The following is a 25042-nucleotide window of genomic DNA, read 5'->3' as shown; positions in this document are numbered from 1 at the left end:
GGGGGGGGGAGTCAAATCTAGGCTGTTCTTTTTTTACTTTTGGCATTGTGGAGTACCAGCCATTTGATTTAGAGAACTGAGGTACAGATCTGGTAATTAATTAAGAGCCGGTTTAACAGGTCCAGATTTCATTATCACACACACCTGTTAAGTAATGCATACCTGATTCAGCAAAAATCCACCCACAAGGTTAATTTAAAAAAATTAAAAAGCAAGCAAGCAAGAGAGAAAGAAAGAAAGGCATAACTCTACAAACTTAGGTCCAGTTTTCTGTTCTCAAGCAGAATTCAACACAACACACTTGAAATATATCCAATTTGTACTCTCTTATTTGTGAATAATTGCCCGTATTCTATTCGGTGACGTTAGAGCTGCCCACACTGCTACAGAAATCGTTACTTAAGGAAATCAGAGAGACCCATCTCTGTGCGATGAGTCTTTCCTAGCCAAACTTAAAGTGATGGGGAGCAATTACCACGCTCGTTTGCCCTGCTTTTTTATATTCCCGGTCATTTATGAAATGAAGACGCTGATCTGCAAAAATCACTTTGCATTCATGAAGGGAGCTATGGGAGCTCCCCCTGAGCATCTGGCTGTGAGGCAGAAACATACCTCAGTGCACTTCCTTTGTCTTGCACTCCCTCTTTGATGTGCAAGTCACTGGTGGAGTAAGCTGTGATCGCTTTGATGTTGAACTTCTAGACTTTATTGTTACTAGCATGCCTACAAGGAGAGCTGTCAGTCATTTCTTACATCTGAACAACCATGTTTCTTTACGGCACCCCTTTTACAAGCATCAACCCTTAAATACATGTTTTCACATTCCTGCTGATTACCACACTATCTTCGTTGGGGGAGGGCTGTGCTCAAATAGTACAGCACCCACATTGTCTGTAAACACCCTGAGGCATCATCAAATGGCTGGTAACCAACCTTCTTCAACAAGAGAAGCCTGAGCGCAGAACATATTTCTAGCAAATGAAAACATTCTGAAAACGCGCAAGCCATCTTAACAGTCAAAAATGAGTAGTTTAGCCAATATTTCCCCTAAGCAGCCACTGAAATCACAGAGAAAACTTCCAAGCCACGTTAAAAGGGATTCTGAATGCAACACCAGCAGGAGGCTCAGAAAGTCGGCCAAAACTTTAAGACATCTTAACTCATCTTAGACAACTTTGTTTCTCCGCAATGGTGGAAACAAAACGCTTCTGTTCTACATGATTTTGCTTGTGATGGAAACACTGCTTTTGAAATAGATTTCTGCCAAACCACTTATCTTATTAAACAGTATCATTTCAGAAGGTACTTGCTGTTATGGATGCAATTTAAGTCAGAGGAAGATGATTTTCCGTAATTTAATATGTAAGGCAAACCTATGGCTGTGTATACAATGCGTGTCCCATTTCTTAAATGTATACACATAAAGTAGGCAATATACTCATCTTTAAAAATCTCTGTTGAAAAAGACACGGCTCTAATTTCATTTACCTGCTCCCATCAGATTTACTTTTCAAACTCCTTTATCAATTCTGGAACTGCTGAATATTATCAAACCCCACTGGGGACATTCCACACCAAAAGGAAATAAAGTTAAGGTGCTTACATCACACAAGCCTGGCTAATAATGAACTGCTACCTTTCTGAATAAATGTTTCAATGAAACCCAAGTTCTTAGAGATACTGGATTTCAAATGAGGAAGTACAATGAGTTTATTTTTCATGACAGAGCTGAGTTCTGCTATTTTCCTTTTGTAAGCTGGCAACATAGGAGATACACTGTTTCTGCTGGCTAATAAACTGCAAATAATATATTAGGACAGACTCAAAGTTTTGTTGAGTTTCTGGCCTGGAATATTTGGTAAAGAATAAAATTACTGTGGTATGCAAGAGTTAAGACTATTCCAGGGTTTCCATTTTTACGCAACCTCCCTGCCCCCAAACTCCTTGGTTTTAACTCAACCATCAAAAAGGGGAAAGGCTTTGGGATAGAATTTGATAAATATTTCTGTAATTTACCAGAACTAAGTCTGGGCATATTTATTATTAGTATTAATGAAAGCTTGCTTGTGCTTACATTTAAATAGTTGGCCAAAAGTAATCACCTCTTTCTATCTTAAATTTTCTTTACTTCTGAAAGGAAGGGATTAGCTGATTAAAGCACTTACAGCAACTAAGGGTTGAGGTGGGGGAATAAGGAAACTAGAAGGCATTCATCTGTTTCTTCCAAGTCTTGAACAAGAAACCGGACCACCTTTTTGTTTTAATACAAACACTTCATCAAATGGGAGAGCTGGAAAAGACCTTGATGGCTCTCCGGTCTCTCCAACTTAACAAATGGGAAAAATGAGCAACTGAGGTAACCCGAAAATAATTTGAGTAGTAGATCTGGGAGGAGAACCCACATCTTCCCCCACCCAACATGGAGCGGGAAGTGGTCTGCACCACTCAGTGCTGCTTCCCTGCAGTGGGGACCAACGACTCATGTGTAAAGTAAGGGTGTTGGACTTGGGGGTTTCTCAGCCAGAATCATATGGGAAGCTTAAAAATGAACAATACTTGATAAAATGAGCCTCGGAGACAGCCTGGGCTTGAGTATCTTTAAAAATCTCTGTAGACCGTTTACTGTGCAGAGAAGGTTGAGAACTAAGGGACCAGATGACCTCTAAGCTCCTTCCTGAGTCTACTGCCAAACGTTCACCATCAGTTGGAAAAAACATTCTTGGATTCTGTTCCCTAAAATTTACCCATGAGGCCATACGCATTTCTAAACTGTCACACTGTCTGCCATGTTAGCCTTGTTGTTGTTACTACCTGTTCTTATCTGGCTCATTTATGTGTTCACTTAGGTATTATATGCCTCTTCTCAACAGAATGGACACTCGCAAAGGCCAGAGACTAAGCCCACTGTGTTCACTGTGGCTCCCACAGTCCCAGCATCACACCTGCCACAATAATGGGATATTGCACTGCCGTTTTCCAAAGAAAGAGGGGTCTGGAATTGTGGCGGGCAAGGGAGCAGGCTGCCTTCCACATCACCCAAGCAGTTCTAATTTTATCTGTTTCATCATTCTAGAATCTAAGCTATATGAAGGCAGGGTTGTGTCTGCCTCATTTGTATTTAGTTACCTCCAGCGCCTGGAAGTGGGCAGGCCCGCCAGGTGTGCAGGGCCTGAAAAACACGTAAATAGGAAGCACTATGAGGCAGCCAGGTGCTAACACCTTAACTTTGTTGCTGAGAAAAGCAACACAGAAAAGACATCACTGTTGCCACTGGAGTTGGCCTTGACTCCTGCGGCACAATCCCTAACCTAGCCCTACTGAGTGGTCACCATGGTGGCAAGACCCAGCCCCGGGGCTCACCGAATGCCAGAAGGCCAGAGCTGCCTAGGAAGATTTATGCAGAAAAGGCACACAGTGTCTGGAAAGTATCAAAGGCATTTGCCACACCAAAGTCTCAGGGTGTTCTGCCTGCTTGGGCCACTTGGGTTAACAGATTTGGGTTATGTCCACTTCCTCCCACACGGTGGTATAATCAGAAGATTATCTCAAGTGTGTTAATTACATCCAAATAATGGTGGGAACTGCTCATGTTGGGCATCTTAAGCTCGAAAGGAGATTCGGAGAACTAAACAAAGGCTTGTGCTTTAGCCTAATATTGTTCACCTTTCTGAGCTCCACTTTCCACACTAGTCAAAGAGGGTTAGACCAGAGCAATGCTTCCCAAACTTACCAGATCCTCAGCCACCAGAAGAGCTTTTACAAATTCAAATTCCTTGGTCTTACCCCAGACTATCAGAAGCAGGATCCACTCATGTGGTGATGGAGAACGGGCATTTGTTTTTTTGAACGCTTCCCAGTCGACTGGGAAGATCAAGGATATTTAGGAACCGCTGAAGGGCTAGAGAATCCCAGGCTCATCCCAGCTCCAGTAGGTGAGGACTATTTGAATTGGTGGTCTGAGGACCACCTGAATCCCAATCCCTGGAGACACTTGTAAACACAGGGCTTCCTGGGTCAGGAGGACCAGACTGACAGACTGAGGCTCTCTCCAGGGGGGACCGAGGAATCGGCCTTTTCAACAGACTCTGTGGATTGCATGTTGCAGTCTTAAGTTTCAGAACCACTGCTTTCGCCAGGATTTTAGAGCTAACCTATGGCTGATTTGGAAGGAAATCATGTTCACACAGAAGTAGAATGATTGGCTTTATTCAATTATAGTAACATTTCACTGTGGGTCGCAAATTCTCCTTTATTTTAAATGGCGTGTAGCTCACAGAAGCTGCAAACGTAGAAGAGCAATGGTCTTAAAACAGCCTTCTCTGGCTAAGTGTGGCTGCCAATCTCCCGGTGCATTTTTTAGATGCTGATTCACGGCTTAAGAGATAATTGGGAGGAGGGTGTCTCTGCTCTATAAAAGCACACAGTAGGCACTTACTAAGTATCTGCTGAAACGAATTTATTTAGTTATTTACGTTCCGTGTTCTGCAGAAGATGTGACATGAAATAAACAAATAAAAGAAGGTGAAAAAAACCCAACAACTGAAAAATGAAAATAACATTCTATGAAAGAGAATATTTCTCATGTGGTGAAAGAATCACACTTCTGGGTGGCGTCATCTGAAAAACGGTTTGCTTCAATAACTGATCTGAAACCTAACCACAAGTCTTTACTTCCAAGCCACTATCTTATTTCTATGATGGAAAAGTTTAAACGGTAGGTTTTCCTTGCTTTTTCTCCTCCCTCCTTGTTTTTCACATAAAGATACAATTGCACCTTTCCAGTAGGAACAAATGAGCACTGTTACCCTTGAGAATCTTGGTGATTACCTGTCATTATTATTATCCTGGTTTTCAGCTCAGCTCTGAAGCCTTGACTTCTTGAGCAATGCAACATTCATACAAGCCTGTATCCTCATTCTTCTTTCTGCAAGGCATCATTTCCTTACATGATATTTAAGGCTCAATACTTATTTCTGATTCCAACATAAGTATCAGATTGTTTTACGATTGTTTCACACTTGATAAGCCACCAAAATCTGAGCCCACAATTCACTTGTATTATCTATTATCCTAAAAAATTACACAGACATATTTTTACTTCCATTGTTTTAAAGCATAAGCTCTCTATATAATATTCTAAAAGTCTTGCATAACATATACTCTATATTTTGGGCAAAGTGCTTACACTTATGTGAACCAAGTGATCTAACCACAAGTCTTCACAAATCAAGTGGTTAATAGTTTTGCATCCATGTTTAAAATTGTTTTATTGCCAAAAACTCCAATAGTTTGCTTATTTCTAAATGTTTATCTTTTTTGGAAAAAAAAAAGCTCTAGATTTAAAAGGGGAGAATGCTGATCAAAACGACGATCTCTTTTGGGGCACTTGGGTGGCTCAGTCAGTTAAGCGTCCGACTTCAGCTCAGGTCATGATCTCACAGTTCATGAGTTTGAACCCCGAGTGAGGCTGTGTGCTGTCAGCTCAGAGCCTGGAGCTGCTTCAGATTCTGTGTTTCCCTCTCTCTCCGTCCCTCCCCCCACTTGCACTCTGTCTCTTTCTCAAAAATAAACATTAAATTTTTTTTTAAAAAATGACAGTCTCTTTTGAAATTTTATTTGACGGTCGAGGAATAGAATTAAGGTTGAAACTAAAAAAAAAAAAAATTACAAGGATTACCATAAAGGTCATAATAATTGTTTATTCACAAACCAAATCTCATTTACATTTTAAAATTTACTATGGAGCCAAACAAAATTTCCTAATTCAGTTTTAAAACTTCCCTTTATTATCTCCCAAGCAAACTTGTGAAATTCATTATCTCCCCCACAGATACATTTCTAATAACCATTTAAAACAATGAATTACACTTTGGAATCTGATGAAGAATGCCCCACAGCAACTGAGAAAATAATTTCAACCTTTGACCCTCTCCACTAGCCTGATGGGAAATTCAAGGGCACCATTACGCTTTTAGCTTTCCGTGAATAGGTAACCACTAGAGGGCAGCCTTATCTCAGCTCTGACACTACTTTGGAGAAAAACACCTCACAATGCTTCTATGTTCCATTAATTATTTTTGGAATATCTTTGGTTTTCCTAGATATTTAATAATCAACTTCAGCTCATCTAAAGGCATTTCTCAACAGGTCAAAAATCTACTTTCACACATTACAACAATATCACAGGGACCGGTCATGCGATGGCCTAAAGTTACAGCCTAGCCTGTGTATCTTCAAAAATTTTAAAACAAAATTAACAAGTCTTTAGTCTTTACTATGTGGTTAAGTGCTGAGTCAGTCATAACACACCTAGTACTTGGGTTCCACTTTTGGTAGCAAAATGTCAAGAGGTTTTAGACAAATTTAAGTATGCTTGAGGAAGAAATTGATTAAGATTGCAGGAAGACCTACTGTGAATGAGTGGAGCAGGGGACAGCAAAGGTTAAGGGTTAGAGCTGTGTGTATGTGTGTGTTTCACACTTCTAGTCTTCAAATAGCTGACAATCTTTCACCTGAAAGACGGGTTAAATGTGCTCTCCACAGTCCCAAAAGAAAGGGTCATAATCAAGGGATTAAAAATACAAAGGAGAGATTTATGCTTGATATAGGAAGAATTTTCTAATTCAAGATGGAATAAGCTACCCCTAACAATTGGGAGTTTCCTGTCATAAGAGGTGTTCGGGCATAACCAGACAACCATTTAGCAGGAATGCTGTGTGTGGAGAAGAACCAAATGCCAATAGGACCTGTAACTGAATGACTTTTAAAGTTTCTTCTCCCCTCAAGACTCTATGAAATAATGTTTATTTGCTTTCAGACAAACACATCTCAGTCCAGTCACCAGAAAAGTAAACACCCATCAAGTAAGAAATGAGCTTTTGCAGATCTATCCACTTGGAAACTTTTACTCTCCTGTGATTTCCTAAAAGACAACAGATTTCTCAAGAGTTAGGTCCACAATCATGCCCTTCAGCTGTTATGGAAACAACCAGGACAACACTCACCAGCCCAAGGATTCATCAGCTTTCTACATAAAGGCATATTAAAATTAGAAGATGCATTTGTAAATGCTCCCTTTGCCTAAAGATAAGTGGAACACATATAGGTAAATCTCTAGCTCGATTCTCTCATAATGGAGATAGGTTAGCTGCGTTTCATAGTATTCTGTATTCTTTACAAAGGTAATGCTTACATTTCACCCAGATCCTCTTACAACAAGTAGACTTAATGAAAATCATGGATGAAGAGAGCTAACGATGAGCAAATAAGAATAACCCCATTTGTACCAAATTGATTTTATTAAATAGTAATTTAAAGATATTAGGCTCAGCAAAGCATTACATAATTGAATCTATTTTTTTCCTCATATAAATGCCAGAGTTATAATTTTCACTAACTAGAGACAAAGTTATATCCAGGACATTTTTACAGCTTCCTCCAGGGGAGGCAGCATGAAAAGAGTAGAAATTAGGGCTCTAGCCCTTGCTTTACCATTTATCCGCCGGAAGTGCTTGGCCACAGCACATAACCTCTATGAGCTTCATTTTTTCAACCAAACACCATGGGTATCAGTGACTTTCCATGGAGGATTAAGTGACAGAAGAATGTTTGTAAAACATAAAGCACAAAACAAATACAGGTTAACATCATCCATCTATTTATTTATGAAATGCCTAGTAAACTTCAGAGGCAATAAAAGTCAAAAAACGAAATCACCGGCAAACGTACGGAATAGGTTGTAACATGACTTTTTATACTAATGGGAGCAAAGATTTTTAAATTATCACATTACCGCCTTATAATATGATGAGGGCTGACAAATGTCACTTTATTTTTATTATTTTTTGGTTTTTATTTTTTAAATAGGCTCAGCATCCAACATGGGGCTTGAACTCACAACCCTAAAATCAAGAGTCTCATGCTCTACCGACTAAGCCAGCCAGGCACCCCAACAAATGTCACTTTGAAAAGAAAATCCAGATACAAAAGTTTACAACTGCCTTCCTGCATTTTGCACATGGGCTAATCATATGCTACTATCTATTTAGACCTCTTTGGACATAACACTCTGACAATTTAACTGAAAAAGCATGCATCACGTCACACACAATACCAACAAATACAGAAAGCTCCAAGAATCTCTAAGTCCATGACTCAAAGGTTGGGGTGGAAGGGAGGTATCCTCAGTGGAGGATCTATAAGTAGGGAGAGGAAACTTGCAAATCATTCCTCAGAGAGTCAGTATATAGTCTTGGAGATAATATTAAATGTTAATTCATACCTGTGTTGTCACTGGTGGATCTTTCCAAGTTATTTTTTTTTTAAGTAGAGAAACATAAAGCATGATTTTATGCTGCTGATTCTGAGATTCTATGGTTCTAAAACTTACTAAATATGAACTATGTAGATTAAAGCAACCTTGAGTTCTTACTAATAAGGACTGGGAATATTTAGAATGCATCAAAACATTTCTATGACAAAGTATTCTTAGATTTGTTCCATACGATGGGTTTTATTGATGACTAAAATAATTTAAGAGAATTTTCAGAAAACTGAACTCCAACTCCACCTCGGCAGATCTATCTACCCATGTATCTAGTAACTTTTTCTCCCAGTAAATGGCCATTTGTAAATATTATTTCCTTCAATGCCCATGAGCAAATTACAAAGCGGCTGGGTGCTAGTGCAGGTGCTTTGCAATTATCTACTTGCTGATCTCATCCATTTCATTGTGATTCACTTGACTGGAAGGGAAAGGTGAGAGAAAAAGGAGTCCAGTGAGAACTATTACTATATATTTACTAATTTATCTACTAGTTATAAAATACTCTCTAAGATTTAAATCATATTCATTTATCTATCTATGTATCTATCAGATTATTTCCATTTAGAAATTATTTTGTAACTGGGCAGCTTTAAAGAAATTACATGGTACTCAACTCAAATTGAGAGCAAAGTGGTTTACTTGAGTATGATGTTACTTTGCATTTCAAGTGAAGTGACTGATATAAAATTAAGAGGCTGCTCAAGAAAATGGTGCTTTAAAAATATTCTCTACTTCATAGAGGGTCTGAGCTTTGCCCCCCCCCCCACCCTCCCAACCCCCATGAACAAATGGATTCAGAGATCCTCTTTGTCTTTAAAAGAACTGACCCCTCTTTGCCCGATCAACTCTGCTCCGTGGAGCGGCCATTTACATTTTCTCTTTTCAAGATCTAGCCATCACCCTTCTCCCAATCCTACCCATCAAAGGTCACAAAAATGGGACAAAAATCCCTGCTAAAGGTGTCATTGATAGGGCGCTTGCAATAAGACCAGGGAAAAAATTCACATTTCATTTGGTAAAAAGAAAGGCCACATTCTTCAAAACTATGAAATCAAATTTATTGGAGTTCGCAATACTACTCATCACCAACACCTAAAGTATTTTCAAAGCAGTAAGGTGAAGTTTGCATTTTGCACATGAATTGTGCTGGGGGAAGAATCTATTATGGGACAGAAATTCCCTTTAAGCCTCTCCCTTCACTCTAACTCCATTTACATGAGCACAGGCTGAGCCCTCAAGAAGCTAAGGGGTATATAATCTACGGAAACTGATGAAGTCCTTGCATTTCCTTTCAGCGCTCGGCTGCCGCCGGACATTTGGCCAATGCACTTTTCTGATGAGCAGAACTAGTGCTCCCCTGATTACAAATGTTATCGCTGGCTCTCTCTGTTTGCCCGAGAAGCAATCCAAAGGGTACTGGAATTTTGTTGTTAATTAAACAAAAACAAAACTGAAGGATGAGACGAGAATGGCTCAAATGAAGATGTATTACTTCTAAGCATGAAACCACTTTAAGCTTAAACTTACTTGACAACTAACACAGAGGCAAGGATTTTCTTCCTTGGTGAGTTCAAAGGGCCTGACTTAATGATGTTTAAAAAACACAAGTAATCAGCCAACAAAGAGAATGTTTTTCTTTTATGGTCGCTTGTTTTCTCCTCCCCTCGTCCACACGCATACACGTACCAAAAAGCTATATTGTAAAGAGTATTTCTGTTTTGCATGAAAAATCTAATTATACAAACTCTCTTGCATATGGAACCAATTTAACTATTAAAAATGAGAGGCAGTAGGGAAGTATTTAATATGATTCTGGGCCAGTTTTTTTCCCCTTAAATCTGATATGGAAACATTTACAGCATTCCTCATTTTCCCACAAACTACTTCTTCAGTTTAAATTTGCACCAAAGCAAGATAATCCCATTAAAACACAGGATGTTATGATATTGGAAATGAAATATTCTAATTGTCCAGATGCATTCTATTTCTCTCTCTCTCTCTCTCTCACGCTTATAGGAAAACTGCATCGCCAGTACTGAGCTACTTTTCTCAAAGCACATTACTATGAATCTATTATCTAATGGCAGCCAGAGGTCACTCCAAGACAAATGTGTGGGCTAGAGCTTTTGGGGGATGATGGCTGTGTGACTCTCATGATTATATTAGCAAGGGATAGTACTCGACTTTGTACTAGAGCTACAAAAGCAAAATTGTATGTACTGAGAGCATCACATTAAATTAAAATGTTGAAACATACTTTCCTTACTAATTGTTTGGTAGTTACTGTTCATTAGGGGACACAGTCTTAGCTTTTCACCCTTCCCTCAATCAACACAAATTATACTACATAAAATGGATAAAGACTGGCATTGACATCTTCCAAGCAACAAAATCTATTTTATAGCTTAAAGAAAAAAAAAAAAGGAGGAAAATATCTTAACTACAAAGGCTATTTGGGTCGTTTTATTCTTAGAGGATTAATAAAACTAAGGAAATAGCATAAAAGTTTTTTTGAGGGGGAGGGGAGGGGCATAGAGAAAAACTTGACATTTTTTCTTTGCAAGATGATTTTAAGATGCTTAAGAACGTGTAACACAAGGAGGTTTTCCCTCGTTTATCCGTTGCATATTCCAAAAATGATTAAATCCCGTTTTCCGAAAGCCACAAGGGAAAGACAGAAAATTTGCTGTGGGTACGTCGTATAGAAAGATTTCATCTCAAGCAGCTCATCTTAGTGTCCAGCACGTTTCGGCCTGTTAATAATTAATGAAAGAGATGCCACCCAATCTTTAGTGGAGAAAGGCAAAGCTCGGTGATCCGAAAGTAAACGCAGCACAGACACCGAACTAGTGTCCTTCATCCTGGACTGCAACAAAACCTCAACCTACTGAACGTTTAAGGGGCTCCGGGCGCCCGCACGGATGGGCAGAACCCGCAGGACCGTCCGGGTCTGCAAAAACGCGGCGCATTAGGGGCTCCCTGTGCGCCGCAAGCAGATGGGGTTCTAAATCCCCACTCCCAGCGGCCGGGTCCGCGAAGCCGCTCGGGCAGATTATCTCCCGGAGGAACCTGCTGGCGCACAAGCGGGCAGCGTGCTGCTGGCTGAGTTTCTCCAGGGCTGTTTGCAAGAGTCCTAACAGCGTGGCTCGGTTCCTCCGGGCCACACAGGCGACTTCCTGCACACCTCCAAACTTTGGCTTTCTCATTAGAAACTTCCCTAACTTGCCTCGGTTTCTCTCCTCCTCACCTGGGAACACCTCGAATCGATCCTCTCTTCAACTAGTCCCCCCTGCCATCCCCCACCAGCCTGCTAAGGAATCCTGATCTGGGCGGAAGGCCGGACGGGGAGACTTGACCGCGACCAACACGCGCGGGTTGGCCCTCACCGCGGTCTAACTTCCACCGCTGCCCGCGACTCCTGTGGGCAGGGTTGCCTCCCCACGTCCATTCCACAACGCAAAATATCCAGTGGGGGTGCGCTGTGGCTGCGGGCGGCAGCCGGGAGAGTCTTGGCACGCTCGAGAAGCCCTTCTCGCTCGGGCCCGGGCGCTTTCGTAAGTAGCCGCGCCGGGACGCAGAGTGAAAACGGCCGCACTTTCCCGGCCCGCGGCCGCTCGGGGCCTTCGGGCCGCCACGGGGGGAGGGCGCAAGGCCTGGGGCGCTGACCAGTCCCCAGGGATGACATCGCGTCCCCGCGCGCGCGCACGGCCCGGCCCGGCCGCAGCGCCTTCCCTACGTAGGCCGGAGCTGTCTGGGGTGCGGGCCCTGGGGACCGACCGCGGGCGTCCCCGGCTTCCTCCGAGCTCCCCAGATCCTACCCTCCCTTCCAGAAGCGCCGCGACTCCCAGCAAACTTTCTTCCGAGAGCCCCGCCGGGTGCCAGGCGGACCTGGGCGGCTGACAGGAGTCAGAGGGGGCGGAAGAGGGGGGTCCAGCCCGTGCGCCTTTGCCCCCTACAGGAGGCAGGCTGATCCCGCGGCCGGGCTCAGGTGGCGCCGCTGCTGTGGCCCAGAAGGCCCTGGCGGGGCTCCGGCGCCCAGCCCGGGGCAGTACGTGCGCTCGGGCAGGCGCGCCCACCCCTCCCCCTGCGCGCCCTCCTCCCCGCCCCCCGGAGCAGCCAGCCCACCCGGCCCCGGCGGGGCTCCCGGCTCACCTTTCATCGCTGCGATCACAAAATACATCATTTAAGCCGCGGTGCGGAGAGCGCAGGGAGAGCCGATGGTCCGACCCCGGAGCCCCCTCTGCCGCCGCCGCGCCGCCGCCGCCCGAGCCACAGCAGCAGCTGCCGCAGCTGCCCGCCCGCCGAGAGCCATCCCGAGCCATAAGAGGCTCCATGTGACCGGCTGACATCACGGCCGCCGCTCTGTTTACACCGCGCCCCTCCGCTTCCTCCCCGGGCGGGAGGCGGGAGGCTGGAGGCAGGCGCGCCCCAGCGCCGCGCCCCGCCCCGCCCCCGCGGGCAGGTGAGCGGCGGCGGCTCGGCTGGCACACCCCGGGCCCGCGCTGCCCTGCCGCGCCCCCGGCCCGCGCCCAGGCCCCCAGCCTTCTCTTTGCCTCTCCGAACACCTGTGGTCGCCCGGGTGCTCTCTGCACGCAGCGCCCCGCGGAACGCGCGCCTGACCACTCTCTGTCCCCACCCCGTGGGGCAAGGGGCACGCAACCCCACGCCACTCTGCTTCCTCGCCCGAGCCCGCGGGGCGTTAAATGCTCCAGTTGGCCGGAGAAAAAGCGGGGTTTGGCCTGAAGGGGGGAGGCTGTAGTCACCCTCATTTCCCAGAGCGCCCCAGCTCTGTTCAGAAGGTAGGTCCCCCAGACGAGGCCGTGGAGAACGCTGTCACCCGGACCTTTCCGGGGAGTGGAGTAAGTGCCTCCTAAGTCTTTCCGGAGAGGCTCGGCCAGAGCGGGGGGAACCCCGCCCACCAAGAGGTTGGTAATCTCCCATCACACCAACACCAAAGGTCCTTGTTTACACCTCCCCCATTCCCCAGGAACAATGTTACCTGGAAGGAGAGCAGAAAACTCTTACGTGAATCACCTAAATGATAATCCAATCGCCAGCCAATTTGAGCCACTGAATTCCCAGGCTCTTCCATATCCAGCATTCTCTCCAGAGAACCCATTTACAGGTGGAAAAGGCTCTAGTGGTCACATCCTAAAAATGAGACATTGTGGCACTCTGGGCAGGAAAACAAAAATACCTCTAAAGGTCAACTCTGTGAATTTTAACTTGCAACTAAGAGTGAATTCCCTCTGAACTTTGAAGCTTAATCCTTTTTACTGGCCATATGGAAACTTAACTCTTGACAGTATTGTCAGATGGATCTTCTTAGGATGAATTTCAGATGCTTCGTACCCAGAGTTCGCATTATTTAAAAATTTGCCAACTGTGTCCATACCATTGAGCATAATAGGAAGAACAATTCAAAAGCCCAGTCTGCATACCTGCTACTGTTCCTTCACGCAACTTCAATTCTGCTTTCTTTCCCGATGGTCTGTATTTCCATTTACAACTTAAAAGATCAGATAGTTTTTAGTGGATGCCTTCAATGGTGATTAAATAAGGAGGGTCCTAGCTAGCATTCTTTTCCCATAGAACTGAGTTGTCCTTGCCCCTGAGTTGGGCTATAACTTAAAACACATGCAGACAATCAGCCCTCTAGAAAACTTAGGATTCATGTACTCCCCACCCTCCCAGCCCTCCTTTTCCAGGCAAAATTTACACAGTCCTGATTTAGAAGGTCAGTAAAATTCATCACACCTTAAATCAAACCATAGCTTTATAAAAGTTTGATTTCAGCTAACACCATCCTAGCAGTTTTTCCTTTAGATTTCTTTTTTTCAAATAAAACCACAAAAATCAGAAATTATGAAAGTGTGAAGCCAAGACCTACCCATGTTAATTCAGCTTTCCAGCCATAGCGAAGTGGACCAGAATTTCAAATGAATCAACCATATCCACTGTGATGTTTACAGTTATGAAATTAAATCACACCACATTCCCATGATGCAAGTGCATCTCCTAGTGAGGCAACGCCCCTCAGTTACAATGACGCCATCCTTCATATTTGGTTCTTGATTTCCCTTGGCCTAACAACTCTAACAGGGAAGAGTAAAGCCAAGCTATCCAGTAGGTAGGTCCCCAGCACAATTTTCTTTCCTTTGTACTGTTGAAGGATGGAAAGTCATCAGGGAAAGTCATCATGGGTATGCTCTTCATATTCATTGCAAATGAATACAGAAATACAACTTGGAAAATTTGCAGGGTTCCTTTAAAAAACAGTATCCTGCTCTAGAAAACAATGCTTTGAAAATAACCAAATCCATTAGCTCTAGCCTGCCTGTCAGACATCTGACTCCAAGGTAAATAGTCTTACATTACTAGTAATCGGTATTTATTTCCAGACCATTTCAAATGAAATCGGTAATCGGGAATGACATGTAACCTGACGTGTGCTCCTGCAATTACAAGTAGTAGAATCACTCATTCTATAGATATGTCCCCAATAGAAATATAATCTCATAATACTTATTTGAAATATTTACACATATATTCAACAAAGACATTTCCAGGATAATGTAATACTGACCTTAGCCTTTGGAAATGTATTTCATTCTCATCCTACAACTAATGAGCAACAGAATTTCAGATATTAAGTCTTAACCTTCCTGTGTGGCTAGATGCTATTTGTAATAAATGCCTCTATTAAATGTCGTCAGCTGTTAACCCAGGGTATAATATTGTTCTTTATATTAACACAAAGCTCTCATGAAACTTTGAAAGTAAAAATGAGAGGCTATTAAAAAAACACACACACAAAACTCTTGAAATATAATTTTTCTATGGAATTCTAAATCCTCAACCAAATAAATCAGTCAGGAACGAAAGGATCCATGTTCTCCTTCAATACTACCAAATTTGAGCCATAAACGATGCACATTTCAGTTCAAGTTTTACCACCTATATATTAACATGTAGAAATAGGTATTTGGATTATAGTAAACAAATGCTTAGAATACTATGGGGGAAACAGTGTTAAGCAATATAGTCTTTCCATTTAAAGTTTTATTTTTTTATGTTTAAAAATTTTTTACCGAGTGTTCTGAAAAGAAAATAGAAAAGGAATATTGCTTACATGGAGATAATTAAACAGGATGGGAGTTCTTCACCATGAACAGAATTAAGTTATACATTATTTTTTGATTCAGATATTCCTGTTGGCTAATCTTGGAAAAGGAAGGCACACCACATATTTATCATGTAATTCAACTCAGAGTCCTCTAGAGATGGTCACCGCCCCATATTGTGTCCCTATATATTGTTTTTCACATTTGATCTGTCACTTAGCAAGACAATGGAGAGACACCTCTGATGCCAGCTTGTTCCCAAATGCCTAAGAGGAAAGCTTGCTCTATTTCTTCAGGGTATCTAGAGAGGAGTGTGATCGGTAAGTTGGTGCCAATCTTCCCGCTTTCAAAGATTAAATAAAGAAATGATACTTTGTGAGGGTACATTTGGTTTCCCATCAAATGGGGTTTGGTAGACCAACCTGAACCGCACCACAGAGCTGCTACTGTGGAGGGTTGGCAAACCAATGGATCAACAGATTTATCATGACTGGGCAAGTAGCTCCTAGTACCAAGATGATTTCAAAGTTTGCTGCTGCATGTGAGAGAGCGTTTTGGCTCTGTGTCTCACCCAGGCCTGATTCTCCCTCTGTGGTGTGTGGCAGCTTGCTAATTCAATTAATTTCTTTCTAGCTGAACAAGAAAGGGATCAGTGAAAGGTTAATGTGGTCCTAGGCAGCTTGATTCAACTGAATTCTTAGCCACCACTAGACTGTGATCTGTAGGACTTGGGCCATTATGACCGACATAGAGCCATAGGTCTCCTGCAGACCAAATGGATTCCGACCCAGAGAATTCTATATAAAGACTACTTGGAAAGCTACAGAGGAGGCACAGACTTACCTATAACATATCACAAATGTGCTTCATTTTGAGTCTGGAAAGAGTCAGTGTCTCATAAAGGAACGTTTACAAATGGAATAATATTGGTGAGACCTGGAAACCAAGGGTATCAGAGAGGCCCTCCCACCTATTTATGAGTGTAAGGGGAGGGGATGAACAGATTAATACAGATTGCTTGCCATTCATGACTTTGAAACAATGTAGTTACATCTGTAACAAATATAGTTGTAGATGTAAACATACATGCATGTATATATATATATATCTATATAGTCCATGAAATATGGTGAAATAAACTGGATTTTGGTGGCAAGAGATATCGTCAGTTTTACACACTCACACACACATACATATGTCACATTATCAAGCACATTTACTGAATGTGTATTATGTGCCTGGTGTCCTGGAGACTCAGACAAGAACAAGCTCACTCCTCATTTGACTTTGGCTCAGAAAACTGTAGAGAAGTCCACTCCCCAAGTCATCTGAGCAACCCTAAAGAAAGGCAGTGTCTGGTTGCCCAGTGAAAAGATGTTTGCACAGCACTTTGAACCTCACAGTTGACAGACAGCTGCGAATCATTAGTGTGGCTATTAGCATAATGGGATGTTGGAGGTGAAAGATTTGGCTGGATTGAGACAATGGTGAAGGGATTCTGAGATTTCTGGAACCCCATATCTCATACATCTATTGGGAAATTCAAGAACTGGCAGGTGTTTTGTAACCATCACAATGAGGGAAAGGGTGAAGTTCACAGGCACACAGACGTGAGTAACCTCCCCAGAAAAGGCAGGTAGCAGGTGGCTCACTATACACACACACTCACACCTGCCAAGGGAGCAAGGAAGGAGGTGCGCATCAGAGGCCAGAGAGACCTTCTTGCCTTGTGTTCCCAGGGGGTGTTCTCACCCCACTCCTGCAGCTGGAAGGGGAACAGGCCATGAAATGATTTTTTAGTTAAAGGAATATGAAAAAGAGAAGCAAACTCAAAACCTGGAGCCTGGGTTCAAGTTTCACACTCAACTAGCTGTCAATGCCACCTTGGGCACGTCATGTCACCTGCCAGGACCTCAGGCCTCTCACCTGTAGAATGAAGGAATGGGAACGGACCTTGAAGGGCTCCTACAACTCAAACATTCCAGAACGACTTTCAGGATCACGACCTATCCACTTCTCAGGAACACCATCCCTTTCTCCCTGCTGCACCACATCAACTTCCCTCTCCAAGGAGGCTTCTTTGTGTCACTGAACTCCACGGTATGGTAGAATGAACTCCAGCATTAGACAAACCTGGGCCCCAAACCAACCTTTATCCCACTCACTAGCTGAGTGATTTGAGCAAACTTTTGTTTCCTCATATGTGAAATAAGGCTGGTAGGGCCACTGGGAGGATTAAACAATTTGAAGAAAGGACAGAGTGACTACCACGTAGCAGGGCTTACGAGTGGGAATACCCTCACCACCACCACCACCAGTCCCTACATTGTTGTACACACAGAGCCTGTGCATGGCATAAATTATTGACCTTAATAAAGATGTGTTAAAATGGCCATTAGAATGCACTTTTGCTAAGCTCTTTACAATTCTGAAAACGTGTGTGTGTGTGTGTGTGTGTGTGTGTGTGTGTGTGTGTATGTGTAGGTGTATAGAACAAGCATTTATTAAGTGCCTGCTATATATTAAGAATACAAAGATGAATACAAATTAAATTACTCCTTGGTCTCAGGAGCCTTATGGTCTCGCTTTCTTATGTCTTAGCCACCAGAGTGGAAGCTCCCATCTGATGAACAATGTAAACCTCTGTGCATTACAATTTAAAGAATGTGTGTCAGGACATGGAGAGGGAAGCAAAAAGATTAAAACGTCAGGTCTTCCCTCAAGGAGCTTGCCATCTAGCAGATAAACGCATGCAGTACTTAGAATGTAGGGCAGAATAAGGTGCTATGTAAACCACGAGTAAGAGAGGCTGATTTGTGCAGGATTAATCTTAAGTTTTATGACAGGGCACCCGTGTGGTTCAGTCAGTTAAGCATCCGACTCTTGCTTTCAGCTCAGGTCATGATCTCATGGCTTGAGGGTTTGAGCCCCTCATCAGGATCAGTGCCAACAGCACGAAGCCTGCCTGAGATGTTCTCTCGCTTCCTGTCTCTCTGCCTCTCCCCTGCCCACTCTCTCCCTCTCTCAAAATAAATAAACTTAAAAAAATTTTTTTAAAGTTAAATTTTATGAGAAGGACTTCATGGAGGATGTGCCACTTGAAATCTACCTTGAAAGGCAAATAGAATCTAATGAATAGAGAAAGGAATAAAGGACATCTTAACAGGAGGGCAGGACACAGATGAAAGTACAGAGACAGAAAACGCATTTCTTAAGAAACTCGTAGTGAAGGCTCATAGCAACATAAAGTACATATGGACAAGAAGCAGGCAGAGAAAAAGCTCAAAATGTAGGTTGTTACTATTTCTTCTGCTTTTCCTCACAGTGCCTAGCAGAGACCTTTGCAAACTATATACATTCAGAGGACGAGTTTTGAAAAAAATAATTGAGGGCAGAAGAAGAGAATTGCGCTTTAGAAAATAAATCTCTTTGCAGCTCACCCATTTCATAGGCTTATTGTAAGGATTAATAGTTGGTTTGATAGTCATAAAGTTAAATTACACTTAATAAAACACATAGAGCAAAAGAGTTCCACATCACAGCACACAGAGGGAGAATAAAACTGGAAATGGGTGTTATTTCATCAGAGTGAAAAGCTATGCGGGGCATTTTAGGATGAACAAGATAAATTGAATGTTATTTGATTCTGTATCTCATCCATTTAAGTTCTGAAAATTATCTGCGACAGTTCTATTAATATAGAGGCTTTGTATATGGGCCATATTTTATTTTTTAAGAAGTCTCTTAAAAATATATTTTCAAATAATGGAGAAAAGATAAGCAGTTACAGATGGTTCTCTCTATTTTTGTCATGCATGATCAAGGGCGGCAGAGTAGGTGGGCTTCATTGGGAAATCCGAGTCTCGCAGCTAGGAGCGTTCCAGGAGCAAATGCTGGCATTATTTTGCTTTCGCAGAGAAAATATGTTTCTGTTCAGTCAAGCAGAGTAATCAATTATTCTGCATTATGAAATACTCATTTTATAACTATTGACATTTCAGACAGTTGTGCCACATGTCAATAGTGGTTCTGATGATCACATTTAAGCTGCAGCTTATAGGATGGGATTCATTTGGCTGACGGCATTGGATCAGAAGTCTTCTCTGCTCTCAGAAGTACAGCTATTATTTTTGTCCAGTCCTGCACTGAGGAAGTATGCTTCGAGTACTGAAACAATAATAGGTTGGGTATGTTCTTCTGTTTTAATGAAAAAAATATTAAATTATTCTAACTATGTGAGATTCACATTAAAAAAAATCAGCACTCTTCTTTTTCATTTTGTAAGATGGAGGGAGGTAGATGAAGTTAGGCGTTCTATTCAGAAGACTCCAAAATTCACATTAGATTTTGAGTATCCGGTTAAACCTTATATCCCCAAAGATAACTTTCCAAAATCAAAAGGGCTTTCCAATAATTATACAACACTGTTGCTGTTGCTTCTTTTACCTCTCCCATTGGTGAGCAATTCCTTGGGACTTACTCTGTGGCAGGCACTTATGTTATGCTCTTTTTAACATTTAATTCAGCCTGAGCTCTCTTTTTACCGACAAAGAAACTGGGGCACAGAGACATTAAGTAACTTGCCAGGAAGAGAAGGCTAAAACATGGCGGGACCATAAGAACAACCTTTGTAAACTGATTCTAAGGTCTGTACTCTTAACCATCATGCTACAGACTCTCAAAATTAAAAAAATTTTTTGCCTTAAATCGAGCATTACTCAGTATTTTGAAAATGGCAAGTTGACTTTTTCAGGAATCAAGAATTACTACTCTAATAAATTTTAGGCATGTGTACAAGAAATTCTTTTATCACTAGCTTCTATAATCGAGTAGACTAGCATGTGTCATTATGAATTATTGCACAATTTAGTAAATTATTTAATTACTTACTAATGAAGAAACATATTGTACACAGTTGTAATTATCCTGTTTGAAAACAATGTTGCCATTTGTACATTTAAGAAACACTTGCTACAAAGTTAACTCTTAAGGGGAATTCTTTCTTATTTTAGGATGATTAAACAACTCTAAATATTGGTAATGGAATGTTCAATAGGGCCGCAAGGAAACTAAAAGCTACAAAGGCCAAGACTGCACTCCTAAAAAGACTTCAAACAGAAGAACACATCTGTTAAAAATGTAAAAAAAATTTGTAGTTCACGCTGTTCTATAGAAAAAGCACAAGATAGGGATATTTACGGGTTTTGCTTTTCCAAAGAATATAATTGATGCTCTTTCCATAGTTTTTGCAACATATCACCCAGTATAGCATTTCCTTCACCTATTTGATCACCTAACAAATGGCTTTGATAGTGTAAAATATTTAGCACAATCACTTAATATTCAACTCACTTTGAATAAATTGTTGTCCATATTTATGGACTATAGTCATGCACGACTTTGTTATTTATACAGAGACATAGTCCATGTACGGCCTTTAGATGTTTTGACAACACGTCTTAATTAAAATATAGATAAAATTAATTTTGAAAATGTCATAATACAAGTAAGAAAGAGTGACTCGTTTGTGTGAGTGATGGAACACATTATTGAGAAACTACTGATATGTATTATTGAATTTATTGTAAAGGCCTAAGGATAATAATAGCCACAGAAACCCCAACTTGCCCACTATTCCAAAGGCAAGGTACATATCTTATGGTGAAGGTCACTTTCATAAACTAAAATGTAATGGTGACTTGATTTACATCTTTGCTCCCTGAAATATAACAGAGGGAATGTGGCAAAGCCGTTATGAACAAGCAAGAATAAAAAGAAATACTAGAACTGGAAGACACTCAAGGTCAGGTGGCAGGTCTCCCTGCTTCCAAGGATGAGAGCAGTTAAACCGTCCATGTGTGACAGTTGCCAATCATTAAGTAATCACATAGAAGCAAGATAAGTGATATTATCATATTTTTTCTATTGTCTTGTTTTCTCCTCTTTAATCCTAAAGTCAAAATGCCATCTAACTGGGTAATTCAATCAAACGCAAGTTCTGTTCTATTATGAATAATGTATATATTAGAACTATAGTATAGATTGCAGATTTCAGCATTTGTCAAAAAATCAGTAAGAGGCTGTTTCCTGTAACCAGTAAGAGCCAGGTTAAATTCAAGCATTACAAAACAAGAGAAAAGAAAACAGGTTTTGTATGTTCATAGCCTCCACTGCTCAATTTATAGAATAACATGAATTACGTGGTATTTATTTTACACTAGTTTTATCAACTAGAAGTATAGTGAAGCCCATGGAGTACCCTGTTGTAATGGCATTTTCTTTCCTTTTTTTTCCCATATGTAAATATAATTAACAGATAGTACTATATTAGTTTCGGGTGTACAACATTCGGATTCAAAAATTCTCTGCATTACTCAGTGCTCACCATGATAAGTGTCATCACCATCTGCCACTCAACAACATTATTACCATCTTATTGACTACCTTCCCTATGCTGCACAAAATGATATTTTCTGATGTTGTTTGTGGCAAACTAGAAGAACTGTATTTTGATTCATCACGTAAATCTCAGTTTTTGCATCTCTTAGTAAAGTATGATTTACATATAGTGAAACTCACCCTTTTTAGTGTATAATTCTTTGAGTTTTGACAAAGGTATGTAATTGAATTACCACCAACCATATCAATATATGGGACAGTTTCGTCTCCTTTCTTCCTAAATTCTCCGGTGCCCCTCTGTAGCCAGAGTATTCCCCTTCCCCAAACCCTGCAACCACATAGCTGTTTTCTATCCCTATATTTTTGCCTATAAATAATATCACTTAAATGGAATAATATATTATGTGGTTTTTTGACTCTGGTTTCTTCTACATGGCATGATGCATTTCAGATACATCCCATGTTGTTGAGCATATCAATAATTTGTTACTTTATTTTTTTTTAAATTTTTAAATTATTTTTTTATTTTGAGAGAGACAGAGAAAAAGCAAAAAGAGAAGGGGCAAAGAGAAAGAGAAAGAGAGAGAGAGAAAGAGAGAGAGAGAGAGAGAGAGAGAGAGAGAGAGAGAGAGTCCCAAGCAGGCTCTATGCAGTCAGTACACAGAGCCCAACATGGGGCTTGAACCCACAAAACCACCAGATCATGACCTGAGCCATAGTCGAACACTTAACTGCCTGAGCTACCCAGGCACCCTTGCCAATAATTTGTTACTTTCTATTGTTCAGTAATATTTCATCCCACAGTTTATTCATTCCCTAACTGAAAGACACCTAGGTTATTTCCATTTTTTACCATTCACAAATAAATTTGTTAACCTTCACGTACAGGTTTTTGTGCAAACATAAGTTTTTATTTTACATGGGTAGCTATCTAGAAATAGAACCGTTAGAGGGTATGGAATATAGAAGTTTAACTATAAGAAATGCCCAATGGTTTTCCAGAGTAGCTGTGCCAGCTTGCATTCCTATTAGCAATGTCTGAGAGTTCTAGTTGCCTCAAACCCTCACCAGCACTTGGTGGTGTTAGATATTTATCTGTTATCAGTTCTTGTCATTCAATGCACTGAGGTTCTATAAAGTCACTAGGACCACTGAAGTAGCAAATACTGAATCACTGTCCCTAGGGGAAATATAAAGTTAGGTTTCTTGAGCCTGTGCTCATAACATTTTTGCCAACTCATCAATATATAACCTTGTTTTCTTTGTGTTTGTAAAGATTTGATAAATACTGTTGCTTCACCAACATTGAATAATGCTTATACATCAGTGAATAAAGCTTATCTAACATGTTTTCTTTGTAAGGCACATCACAGCATTCTTGTAGTCGAGGACACTAGCCGACACTTCAGCAGTATGCTTGACGGCCATTGTAAATAGTAAGATCACGAACAAAAAGCACAAAATTAGGAAAATATAGCACTAAATAAACCGTCAAAAGGACACGTATTTACAGGATGAGAACTGAAACAAGAAGGCAGAGCACTGCCTCATCAGACCTCAGCTGGGATGTGTATTAGGACGTTCAACCCTTGAGCAAGTCTGAAAATGGCGGCCAGTATTGATTTGGGGGGTAAACACATTTTAGTGAGCAGACGAATTTGCGAATACAGAATCTGCCAATAATGAGAATCAACTCTAACTATGTATCTATCTATCCACCTACATGTGTATGTATCTGTATATCTATTTATCTATCATTTTTGCCATCCTACAGTCTCAGTTTAAATGTCACTGCCTTCAGGAGGTCTGAGACAAACTGCTAGCCTACATCAGATGAGCTTTGAGTTCCCACTGGCATCCTGTTCCTCCCTTTCCATAAACCTGATTCTTCATAACATTTTTTTTTTTTTTTGGTAAAAAAACCTCTGGACTCTAAGAGGCAGGGAACACATCTGTCTTAGTCACCTTTGTATCTCTGGTAACACTAAGACTTTGTATCTCTGGTAACACGAAGACTTAGCACAGTGCCTGGCATATAGTAGATGATGGGTAAAGAGTTGTTGAATAAATTAATACTTCTTTTGAAAGCAGTATGTATGGTGGAAAGAACACTGGAATTGGAGTTGGAAAACTTGATTTCTCATCTCGGTTCTTATATCTAGTGGCTATGTGACTGGTAACAAGTTACTTATATTCCTTGAGCCTCAGTTTCCTTACCTGTAAAATTAGAAAAATAATACCTATCTTTCAGGATTTTTAAAGACCTTAAAAGTTAGACAGTAAACGTGAAAACCACTAATATCTGGTATACTGGTGATATCCAATAATCAATGAATTGGAGTGGTTTATGAGACACATTAGATGTTTGTAGCTAGGTAGGTGAGCTACACAAAATATACTGATTACAGTATGAGCAATGAATGTATTTAGCCATCTGGATAGTATTAACTTTTTACACATTTAGTGGTATGTAGTCAGGGAACTTAAATAGTTTGGAGAATTTTTCACTTTAGAAAATTCACTCTGTCAATCAACCCCACTCTTCAAGATCAAAGGTTATGTACATCCTCTACACTATGAATATGTATTCACAAGAATTGATGATTTATCCATTCTATTTCAAAAATATCTTCTGGATGTTTGAAAGTGATTCTTCAATAACATAATGAGAGTTTGTATTCTCTGAAAACAAGATTTTTTCTCTTTCAAACACTCCTGTTAAACAAAGAATTAAATGCAATTAATAAGCATATGATTCTGCCTGGAATTGTTTTTTTTTTAATTTTTTAAATGTGTATTTACTTTTGAGAGAGAGAGAGAGAGAGAGAAGGAGAGAGCAAGCGAGTGGGGTAGGTACAGAGAGAGGGGACACAGTATTCAAAGCAGGCTCTGGGCTCTGAGCTGTCAGCACAGAGCCTGACACAGGGCTCGAACTCACAGACCGCAAGATCATGACCTGAGCTGAAGTCGGACGCTTAACTGACTGAGCCACCCAGGCACCCCTGAAATGTTTTCTTAAAAAGATCTACCATGTCCCTTAAGATTTTGAGGCTATAAACATCCATTATTTTTTCTTTTTCTTCTTTTTTTTTAAAGATTTTAAGTAATCTCTACACCCAGCGTGGGGCTCAAACTCACAACCCCAAGATCAAGAGTCGCATGCTCCACTGGATAAGCCAGCCAGGCACCCCCA

At 41.2% G+C, this 25042-nt stretch overlaps 1 protein-coding gene across 2 annotated transcripts in view; it reads right to left on the bottom strand.

Moving 5' to 3' along the window:
* The window catches only part of RORA (RAR related orphan receptor A), a 719056-nt gene that overhangs the window by 91721 nt on the left and 602293 nt on the right, over positions 1–25042 (bottom strand). Inside the window, exon 1 of one of the 2 annotated variants that reach the window (XM_043555282.1) lies at positions 12479–12662. The exons of the other annotated variant lie outside the window; for it this stretch is intronic. Coding sequence (XP_043411217.1) covers positions 12479–12509 — 31 coding nt within the window. The 5' untranslated portion in view covers positions 12510–12662. Of the gene's footprint in view, positions 1–12478; positions 12663–25042 lie in introns of those variants that run through there. 2 annotated transcript variants of the gene reach the window in all.

The sequence above is a fragment of the Prionailurus bengalensis genome, chromosome B3 (assembly GCF_016509475.1).
Source record: "Prionailurus bengalensis isolate Pbe53 chromosome B3, Fcat_Pben_1.1_paternal_pri, whole genome shotgun sequence".
In the NCBI taxonomy this organism is placed as follows: domain Eukaryota; kingdom Metazoa; phylum Chordata; class Mammalia; order Carnivora; family Felidae; genus Prionailurus; species Prionailurus bengalensis.
This window is presented reverse-complemented; position numbering and strand designations above follow the sequence as displayed.